Source organism: Elephas maximus, chromosome 25, assembly GCF_024166365.1.
Source record: "Elephas maximus indicus isolate mEleMax1 chromosome 25, mEleMax1 primary haplotype, whole genome shotgun sequence".
Lineage (NCBI taxonomy): Eukaryota > Metazoa > Chordata > Mammalia > Proboscidea > Elephantidae > Elephas > Elephas maximus.
The window spans coordinates 37,972,889-37,984,497 of record NC_064843.1 but is presented as its reverse complement, the minus strand read 5'-3'; the positions used below and the strand labels follow the sequence as shown (position 1 = coordinate 37,984,497).

Sequence of the window (11,609 nt, the reverse complement as noted above, 5' to 3'; positions counted from 1 at the left end):
CTCAGAAGCAAGGCCTGTAGATCTACTTCCAAAACACCAGCCATTAAAAACCCTACGGAGCGCGGTTCTATTGTGACACACATGAGGTCGCTCTGAGTCGGAATGGACTCCACAGCAGCTAGTCGGTTTATTTTTCCACTGACCTATGAGGTTAATAATATGACCAGAAGGTAAAAGAAATGAGAGCCATAAAATTATGGCCTTTTATAGATATCTTTCACTTCCATTCATCCATGTCATCTTCTCACTTTCCCAGAGGTAGGAAAGTGTCCAGGTGAGGGCCTGAGGTTCAGAAACAGATAATATAAGGGCCAAGGCTGTGTAAAAGCTTGGGGGGCTGTTATAAAGGAGCTGAATTCTAGAGAAATTCTCTGCACTAGCATATCCCCAACAGTGTCCTCTTTCAAGTAGTGTTTCATAAAAAAAAATGGATGCTAGTGATCATTTTCTTCTAAAACTCTTTAAAATATTAATAATCACACACCAGTTATGAGTCCCTGGGTGGTGCGAGTGGTTAAGCGTTTAACTACCAACCAACTGGTTGGATGTTTGAACTCACTCAGAGGTGTCACAGGAGAAAGGCCTGGCAATCTACTTCCAAAAGATCCCAGCCTTGAAAACCCTGTAGAGCAGCTCTCCTCTACACACACATGGGGTCACCATGAGTTGGACTCGACTCTCTGACGACTGGTTTTACCAGCTACGAATGCTCCGCCACACTCAAGCCTCAGGAGAAGTGTATTTATTTTTTGAAATCCAGTTCCAAGATAGCACTTGTCCAAGGCAGTGAGATGTTCCATGTCAATTATTATTGGCATTTCCTGCCTTCCTCCACTGATCCTAGTAGAAAGCCACGGTTTGGGAACCCAGGATGGACCTGGTCCTTATTCCGTGCCGATTAGCTTCATTTCCCTTGCTCTTCACACTCAGGTGTTGCTGAGGAACTCTTGCTGCTGCTCACTGGGCAGCTCTGGGAAGCCGAAAAAATGATCCTCACCATGGCTGGCTCCACCAACTACAGGCCCAGCCGTGGAGGCCTGTGCTGCTTATCCCAGGACCAGGGCCATGGCGGTGCCTCCGTAGTGGTTGCCTTCCATGCAGGCAACTCCATCCAACTACCTGCCACCTTGGGGTGCTTTATCAAACACCACTGGAATCAAATCCCCAGCTCCTCCCGTAGTTCTGGAGAGGATTCAACACCTCCCCGATGCCAGGACACGCCTCTCTCTTACCCTTGAAGCAAAAAATCCTCACTCCACTTCTCTTAAGACAATCCAATCTAACTGCCCTCCTTGTGCCTAGGCCTCCCTAACAAAGAACAAGGGAGAGGGAAGTGTTTTCTTCAGGGTAGCTCCTGAAACACACACACACACAAGGTTTTTAACTCCCCAGGGGAAAAGGGAGGCCAGGGTTCAGAGCACAAAGCTCTGGCTTCTCTTCCAATAACAGGCAGAAAAAATGATCTTTTCACTTTTTTTGCTGATGCCTACTCAAGCAGAATGGAAACAAAAAAAATAATCTGGTAATTGCTACATTAAATCCTGTATACATCATTCTGCTACAATATCCATTTAAAAAACAGTAAATACATTTATGTCGCAAATCTCATTAATACACAACAATCTTGGTTTTAAGGCAAGGCACGCCATCCTCACTAACTCTAGACAGCGAACAAAGACACCGCCTGACTCACAAAAGTATACTTTTCGATCTGCTCATTAATATTGGGAGCACAGACCAATGACCATCACAGCAGTGGATGATGTGACCGTCACTCATTCCTGTTAAGTGCCTTGCCTTATAATCTCAATATGCATTTTAGTAGCATTCTGAGGTTGTTGATTATCGAACATTTATACTGTTCCACAGACCCCTGGGTGCTGCAAACGGTTGTGCTCAGCTAGTAACCTAAACGTTGGCGGTTTGAAACCAACCAGCTGATCCACAGATGAAAGGCCTGGCAATTTGCTTCCACAAAGCTCACAGCTAAACACCTTTGGAGAAGTTCTACTCTGTTACCACATGGGGCCGTCATGAATTGGAATCAACTCAGGAGCAATGGGTTTTATAGTATCCCAGCATGAACCTGGTCCTGAAAGAAGTTTTCTTGTGAGACATTTCTGTGGTCTATTTTAAGCAAAAAATATATTCTAAAAAACCAAAGCGCACTGCAGTCAAGTCGATTCCAACTCATAGTGAAAAATTCTCATTAAATCAGTAAACTGGTTGGATATCCAATTTTGCCTGATTCTGTGGGATACAGAAAATAAATCGACCACGGCCTCTGTCTTCATGGAGATTACAGTTTATCATGAAATGCAGACTTTGAGCAAACATAATAGAGGTGTGGTGGGTGCTACAAAGAAGAAGTGCAGGATCAGTTGGCAGGGCCAGGGCTAGGGTGAAGCCAGGGAGGTGCCTAGATCAAAACATTCAAGAAGGCACTAGCATGACCCTGAGAACGAGTGCTTTTTTATATGGCATGCCCTAGGGTGCTCCATTCTTTGAGTCTTGATAGAAAGGAGAGCCCATTTCCCACTACAGAAAGCACTAATGTGAATATCCTCTAGTACCATCTTGGAAGTTAGCAGGCAGCTGAATGATCCAGGCTCAGTCAATTGGGTGCTCCAACAAAGGACTTCGAATCTTAAAGGAAAAAATCCAACACAGGGATGGTGGAGAAAGTACTCACATGGTGACAGCTGCAATGCCAAGAGTTCAAGTTCTATGATGGTATCAAGCACCAGGGAGACAATGCTGGTGGTGGGATTCTGGCAGGTTATTTCTGCTTCCCAGTCTCTCTTGGTTCTTTCAAACCCAATTGTCTAGTCTTTCAGTCAATTCTATGAGCTGCATGTTATCTTTCCAAGAATTACCTTTTCTGTTTAGGTTGGTCTCTGAGGAATCCTAGCCATGACACACAAAATAAATTAAGGTATTTCATCATCATATATGTTGAGGGGATGTTGACACATTCAATAATGTAGCAACCCTTATAAGATTGGGTGTCAGAATGTGGGACAATCTGACCTGGTAGGGAGACTAAAGGATCAGCAGCAAAACTCACGATAGAAGGCCTGGAGTATGAGAAAACGGTAAGGAGGTTGTTAATGAGGAATTGAGCTGAGAGAGTAGCCCTGGAAACAGCGAGGAAAAGTAGTGTCTGTACAAAGACATTGGCAAGGAAAAATCAAGTGGGCTTGATGGCTTTCTCGAGACGGAATGTGAAGAGGAGGCCATTCAGTCTTGAGTCTCAGACATAGTGAAGCATGAGAACTTTGCAAGCGAGTCCTGTTTGAGTGGGAAGGTGATGCTCTTAGAGTTTAAATATCCATATATGTAGCAAATATTTATTGACTTCCTACTGTGTGCCAGGCACCAAGGATGGAACAGTGAGCATGACAGACAAGACCCTGCTGTCTTGAAATCCAAATTCTCCTGGGCAGAAGGGTAAGTAACAAATAAGTGAAGAAAATAATCACTGATTTTTGAAAAATGCTAAGAAAGAAGTTGTTGTTGTTAGTTGCCATATAGTCAATTCCAACTCACAGTAACCCCGTGTGCGCAGAGTAGAACTGCTCCATAGGATTTTAAAGAATATGACCTTTCAGGAGCAGATCGCCAAGCCTGTCTTCTGAGGTGCCTCTGGGTGGGTTTGAACCACTAATCTTCTGGCTAGTAGTCGAGCACTTAACCATTTGTGCCACTAAGGGACTCCAAGAAAGAGATTAGCAAAGTGATATGAAGGGCCTTTTTAAGTATGATAATCAAAGGTGACATTTAAATTAAGGCCTGGAGGATGGGACAAAAACAACCATACAAAGATCAGGGGAAAAGCCTTCTTAGGCAGAAGGAATGGCATGTGGCAAGCCCCTAAGGCAGGAAAGATCAAGCAACAGAGGTCAGAGTGACTGAGTGTAAGGAGGAAGAAGGGCACCCGAGGGGTAAGTGAGGCCAGGAAGGGCAGGAACTCACAGGACATAGCAAGGAGCCTGGGTTTTATTCTTAGTGAAACAGGAAGCCATTGTCACCAAGCAGTGACGGGATATAATTGACTTTTTGACTGCGGTATAAAGATATAATTAGAGAATTAAATGAGAAAGCTATTAGGAAACTACTGTAGAATTTCAGATGAGATATGACTGTGGCTCGAACTAGATGGAAAGAAGTGGATGGTTTTGAGACATACTGTGAAGGTGGAGCCGTATGACTTACTGATAGATTGAATGAAGGAGTGAGGCCAAGTGAGAAATCAAGGATGGCTTCTAGGTTGGGAGCAACTAGATACATGGCACTATCATTTACTGAGAAGGGAACGAATGGAGCAGTAACAAGGCTTGGTGAAGTGAGGTTCCATTCTGGGTACATTAGGCATCCAAAAGGAAATAGCATTTAACACGGCAGATACACCAGCCTAGAGGTTAGAGGAAGCTTGGGGATGGAGATATTAATTTGGGGATGATCCACGTATAGATGGTGTTTAAAGCATCTAGTGGGAAAGAATACAGAGAAAAAAGAGCTTAGAAACAGGCCCTAAAGATTGGGAAGAGAAGGAGGATCTAACTGGTATATCCTGTTCTCCCTGACTAACACACATGCAAACACACACACACACACGCCTTCCTTCCTTCCTTATTCACTTCTCTGTAATGAGCACTTGTGGCTCAATGGCTAAGCACTCGCCTGCTAACTGAAAGTTTGGCTGTTTGAACCCACCCAGTGGCTCCAGCTACTTCCATAAAGATTACAGCCAAGAAAACTTTATGGGCAGTTCTACTGTGTCACACAGGGTCACTACGAGTTGAAAATTGACTCAACAGCACAACAAGCCTAACTAGATGAAACTGCATAAGAGAAATAGGGCACAGCCGAGAATTATTTAATAGAACTGTGGCATCAAATGGTGTTGGGACTCAGGGTTGGAAGACAGTCATCAAGTCTGCAGAAGTTCACCCCGGGCTTCAAGTTGTGTTTGAGGCTTCAAGTCTGAAAGGCACATACTTTTGCTCCACACAGCACTTAGTCTCAACGTTGCATAATATGTGGAATACTTCACCATTTTTACACGTTGTTCTGCACCTGCCCTGCTTACGCCAACACTTCATGACTGCAAGCAAAAGGGAAGGAGGGAGAAGAGTCAGTCTTGAAATAAAGCAGTGGGCTGCAGAAGTGATAGGCCAAAGCCCATTCAAAAATAGAGTGGTAGAGGAGATAAAGAGATCTGTGGGGGAAGAAGTCCTCACAAGGTATCTTCCAGGATTAGGGTGGATTATGGACCACTATCCTTTCTCTTCCACCTTGACCCTCCAGTCACGACCCCCAAAGTCCTCCCCACTCAATGACCTGGGACTTACTGGGAGTCTTCTTCCCCTATCTGGCCAGATCCCTTGAGGCAGGTAAGACAGGATCCCCCAGGGTTTTATCTCCTCTATTTTTTTTTTATACTATAAGTTATGTGCCCAGTATCAATTAGACACCTTTTCCCCTTGCCCCTTGGTGTCTTCTCAGACAATATCAATGACAGGGGATAGGAAGCTGAAATCTACCCATCTGGACATCTGCAAGTCTTCTAGGGCCTCTATGAAACTCCCAAGGATGTCACACTCCCTTTTCTACAACATCCAGGCATCCTTCACTGGTCTTAACCAGCCAAGGAATTAGGAACAGCTGCTCTCAGGAAGCTACAACCCAAGGTAGCCCAATTCTTAATTCAAGGTTGCGTGTGAGCACGGAATCAGAATCCTGAAATAATCAGAACTTTAGGAGCTATTTTCATGGAGACAACAATAAACCAAAATTAACACCCCCTCCAAGGGGAGGGGTGGGGTTGGGAAAACACTAAATGGACAGTAGATAAGTGGTAACTTTGGTGAAGGGTAAGACAGTGCACAATACTGGGGAAGCCAGCATAACTTGTCCCAGGCAAGGTCATGGAAGCTCCATAGACACATCCAGACTCCCTGAGGGACTGAATTACTGGGATGAGGGCTGTGGGGACCATGGTCTCGGGGAGCATCTAGCTCAATTAGTATAACACATTTTATAAAGAAAATGTTCTACTTTCTACTTTGGTGAGTAGCGTCTGGGTCTTAAAAGCTTGTGAGCAGCTATCTAAGGCGATACTCCACTTATCTCACCCCGTCGGGGAAGGGAGAAAGAAGAAAACCAAAGACACAAGGGAAAATTAGTCCAAAGGACTAATGGACCACAACTATCACAACCTCCACCAGCACAACTAGATGGTGCCCAGCTACCACCACTGACTGTTCTGACAGGGATCACGATACAGCACCCCAGACAGAGCTGGAGAAAAATTTAGAACAAAGGTATAACTCACAAAAAGAGGCTAGACTTACTGGGTTGACAGACTGGAGAAACCCCAAGAATATGGCCCACGGATACACTTTTAGCTCAGTAATGAAGTCACTCCTGAGGTTCACCCTTCAGTCAAAGACTACACAGGCCCATAAAACGAGACTAAAGAGACACACCAGCCCAGGGACAAGGACTAGAAGGCAGGAGGGGACAGGAAAGCTGGTGATTGGGAACCCAAGGTCAAGAAGGGAGAGTGTTGACATGTCATGGGGTTGGTAAGCAATGTCACAAAATAATATGCGTACTAATTGTTTAATGAGAAGCGAGTTTGCTCTGTAAACCTTCATCTAAAGTACAATAAAAAAAGAAAAAAAAAATCCCCCCAAGGAATGCTTTTGGAAAAGCCCCTGTTTCCTCTATACCCCATGCCAAAGTTTCTTTCCCCCAACCCTTTTTCTAGGGCATCATGATCACCTTCTCCAGAATTGACCAGAGAGATAAGGTCAGAGTCAAATAGTGGGCACTGGAGAGGTCAGATGGTATCAGAGAACCCAAACTTCCCTTTGGCTAGAGAAACCAACCAAAGGCCTCAGTGAAATCTGCGAGGCCATTCTCCTGGCCCAAGCTGTCAGAGCCCCCAGAGTTCCCTGAACATGCATCAGGTTCCCTGACCCATACCCCTTGGGAGAGATCCTGGTTACCTGAGGTGACCTGGGCCAGGACTAGGGAAACAGTCAAAACCAGGAGAAGGAGCTTCATAAATGATAGGTCTTCAGGGATAGAAGGCTTCTAGGCTGGAGGCACAGGCAGAGACCTCCATTCTGGGCAGGCCAGACTCTAGTATTTATTGCCCCAAAGAACATGGCAGAGCCACAATCAGTGAACCAGAAAGGGAACAGTCATTTGAGGTCAGACAGACAGGCAAGTAATCAACCCCCACATCGAATAGCTGGCAGTTACCCCACCCTCTCCTGCACTTACAAAGGAAGCTGGAGGAAGGGGAAGGGAGGTTAACAAAGAGAATACACAGTCTTGCCTTTGAAGAGTTTTATAACACAGCTGGGGAGCCAATGGAAGAAAAATGTTTCTACTATTAATTCATTTCTGATTAATGAGGGGGAAAAAAGGGCAAATAAGATGGAAAAAGAGTACTGCTTATTATATATTCCTTGCGTTCTTTCCAGGAATAAAGAACAAAATCACTCTTAAGATATCCCACATGGTGGCAGTTCATTGTAGAAGCAGAGGGAAATGCCTGGCCATCACCCCTGGAAACTAGAATGTCAGGATTCATGGGGTGAGGTTAGCAGGAAAGCCACAGCCCTTACTTTTAACAAGCCACTTTTAAAGGGAACAAGCAGCATCCCTCCTAGATGGCAAATGAAAAGTCACTTACTACTACTAACGTATCTTTCATAAGGCGATTGCATTGTTGACCCCAATTCTTCAACCCTACCTGAATCCACGTATTTGCCAAGGCATCATCCTAGAAGAAGTGTACCTCACTGCCCCTTCACTTTGGTCTTTGCCATGTGGCTTGCTCTGGCCAATAATATATGAGCATAAGTGACACTGTGCCAGTTCTGAGCCTGTGCCTTAAGAGGCGATGCATGTTTTCACTTGCCCTTTCGTGCTTCTGCCCACACCACACCACTGGTCCAAGGAAGATGAAAGACACATGGAGCAAGGCCACCCCAGGTGACTCACAGATCTGCAGTGAGAAACAGAGCTGCTCCAGCCACTGCAGTCCCAGGCAGAGCCATCTAGCCATGACCAGCCTAGAGTAGCCAAACTCCAGCTTACCCGCTAACACGTGAGTGGTAATAAAGGATTGCTACTTTAAGCCACTGAGTTTTGGGTTGGAATGTTACATAGTAATAGCTGACTAATACATAAGGCCAGATAAACAAATGACAGAGTCTATCATTTCAAAATGAGCAGAAATAAAGCCATACTGTTGTTATGACGGCCATAGAGTCAGCAGCTCATGAAGACCTCATGTATAACAGAGTAAAATGTCATCTTCATGTTCATTGGTATAAAGCCATATTAACAGAAGGACTATCTTCTTTCTTGAAATAAGACTGTTGTCTCCTAGAAAAATTAATGCTCTAAACCAGGAGTCATCAAACTTTTTCTATAAAGGCCCAGATAGTAACTATTTTAAGCTTTGTAGGCTACACAGCCTCTATCAGAACTACTCAACTCTGCCATTGTAGCACAAAAGCAGCCACAGGCAACATCTAAACAAATGGACTGGGCTGTGTTCCAATAAAACTTTATTTATAGACACAGAAATTTGAATCTCTTAGTATTTTCACATGTCACTAAATATTGTTCTTCTTTTGGTTTTTGTTTTTGTTTTTTTCCCCAACTATTTAAAAATGTGAAATCCATTCTTAGCTTATGGGCCATACAAAACCAGGGGGCAGTCTGGAACTAGACTGGCAAACATTAGAAAGTCAAATAATGTCAGCTTTCTATAACGTCAGGAAAATGAGGACAGAGGAATACTCATGCTCTACTGGCGGGAGTGGAGATCAAAGGGGATTGACTGTGAAATTCATGAAAGCTCAGGCTCCCCTTCTTGGGTGCCTGTGAGTGCTGGGAGCCCTAGAACATTCTAGATAAGGAAGAGGAAACCAGGTTGTAGTCAGGAAATATTAGCAAGCATTTCAGATAAGTTAGATAAAGAGATCTCAGAATAAAGGACCTGAATTTCCAGGTCTCCAGTAATCTATTGTGATTTCTCATCTCATTCTAAATAACGTTCAAAATAAAAATTTGAATTGGTAATTTTGAGTTCTCCTTCTTAAAGAAGGCTCCAAAATTGTAAAAGTGTCAGGACCTGCAAAATCTGGACCTTCCTCTGAGATGGGTGCAGCCGTTCTGGGGAGGAATCTAGTGGCATATGATTTGATTAAGTTTAAGGATTTGCTCCGATGCAGAAAATTCCACTCCTGGATGCCTATCCCAAAGAAATCCCCACATATGTCTCTGAAGGGTTATGTGCAAAGATATACATTAAAGCATTGTTCCTGGTGGCAAGCAATTGAAGACAACCTGAATTCCATCACTGAGAGAGTTGAAAGGTCAAATGTGGTGGACACGCATTGTGGAGCATTATGTAGCAACATAGTCAACAGAACGAATTGTATGGGATGGTATGGTTACTTGTCAACTTGGCTGTGTCATGATTCTTAGTGGTTTGCCAGTTATGATGTAATTTGGCAGTTATATAATGATGTAATCAACATCATTATGAGATCTGCTATGAGCAGCAATCAGATGAAATAGAGTTTCTTTGGGGGTGTGGCCTGCCTCCAGTATATAAATGGATGTTTCGGCAAGGTTCTTGCTCTGGACCCTGCATTCAACTCATCACCATCCAATCTCTGGTTCTTGGAACTTGAGCTAGCAGCCTACCTACCGACTTGGATTTTTCATCCTCCACAGCCTGTGAGCCAACAGCCTGCCATCTGACCTGTCAATCTTGGGTTGGTCAGCCCCTTCAGCTATGTGAGTCACAAGAAGCCTCCAGTCTGACACCTGATCCACAGTCTTGGAATTTTCCAACCTCTATGACCCTGTGAAACATTTTCTTGAGATAAATCTCTCTCTCTTTATATATATGTATATACAGAGAGAGAGAGCGCTGGTGGCTCAGTGGTTAAACGTTTGACTGCTAACAAAAAGGTTCGTAGTTTGAATCTTCCAACTGCTCCTTTGAAACCCTATGGGGGCAGTTCTACTCTGTACTATAAGGTCACTATGCATAAGAATTGCAATCAAGTCGATTTTGACTCTTAGCAACCCTAAAGGGTAGAGTAGAACTGTCCCATAGGGTTTCCAAGGAGCAGCTGGTGGATTCGAGCTGCTGACATTTTGGTTCACAGCTGAGGTCTTAACCAAAAACAAAACTATTGCTGTCAAGTTGATTCCAACTCATAGCAACGCTATAGGACAGAGTAGAACTGTCGCATAGGGTTCCCAAAGAGCTCCTGGTGGATTTGAACTGCTGACCTTTTGATTAGCAGCCATAGCTCTTAACCACTGGGCCACCAGGGTTTCATATATATATATACACACACACACACACACACACACACATGCTTCACTGGTTTTGGTTGTCTAGAGAACCCAGCCTAAGACTTTTGGTACCAGGAGTTCTACAGAAATGAAATTGTAAGGATGAGTTTTCTAAACTGGTTCTCAAGTCAGGTCAGCCTTAAAGATGTTGACTGCTCTGCTTCCAGTAGTAAAGAGGGCACTGCTAATCTTTGGTGTGAGATGGCAATAGAAATACACAAAATATCACCACCAATAAATCAAGTATTGGTGAGAGGCGAGGCTCTGGATGACTGCATGTTTGATACTTTTCTACAATTTTGTCAGAATGAGAAGTATAAGGAAGCTGGTTAGTTTGTCCTACTTTTGCTAGAGAAAGTGGTGAAAGAAAGAGAAGATCTCAGAGCTTCAGAGTCACAGCTCAAGCACCGCATAAAAGACTTGAAAGTTGCCGCTTGTGCCCTGAAAGAAAGCCTTGTTTGCTGTAGTAATGGAGCTGATATTGCAGAAAACCAAACCCAGAGCCTTATCGTAAAAGTGGCTGACTTACAATGCCAATTGAATTCCCAACTTCGAATGATGTCTGAAGTTAAAGTAAGGGTATTGATTGGGAAGAAATGAGACCCTGAAACTTGGAATGGGGACATATGGGCAGATATTCAGGAAGCTGGGGACACTGAGTCCCTAAATTCCATTGGATCACTCTTGCTCAACAGAACCAGCCCTTTTACTCTTACTCCCATCTGAAAAATTACTCCCCAGGAAACTCATTGTCTCTTCCACCCCGACCTGATGAGATTAACCCAACTCTGTCTGAAGAGCCTGGAATGGTGTATGGAGCATTGCCTGAGGCATTGCCTGAGGCAGATTACTTATAAGACATAGCTGAATGTAACCAAGAACCACCCCCACAACCCATTTTTTTATCCTAGACCTATACTAGACTTAAGTTCCAACAAGCTCCAAAAGGTGAAGTACACAGTGTGACCCAGGAGGAGGTATGCTACACTTCAAAAGAACTGCTTGAGTTTTCTAATATGTACAAACAGAAACCTGGTGAATATGTGTGGGAATGGCTATTAAGTGTGTGGGGTAATGGTGCAAGGAACATAAAGTTGGATCATTCTGAGTTTATTGATATGAGCCAACTAAGCACAGATTCTTCATTCAGTGTTTCAGCTCAAGAGGTTAGGAAAGGATCTACTAGCATATTTGCTTGACTCACT

The 11,609-nt window shown here is 43.9% G+C and overlaps 1 protein-coding gene across 1 annotated transcript; it reads right to left on the bottom strand.

The window, feature by feature from the left end:
* Positions 1-4,961: 4,961 nt before the first annotated feature.
* Positions 4,962-7,074, bottom strand: DEFB121 (defensin beta 121). The gene is made up of 2 exons (XM_049869137.1): positions 7,017-7,074; positions 4,962-5,107 (listed from the first exon to the last, which is right to left on the bottom strand). The coding sequence occupies exons 1-2, from the start codon at positions 7,072-7,074 to the stop codon at positions 4,962-4,964; spliced, it is 204 nt and encodes a 67-aa protein (XP_049725094.1).
* Positions 7,075-11,609: the final 4,535 nt, after the last annotated feature.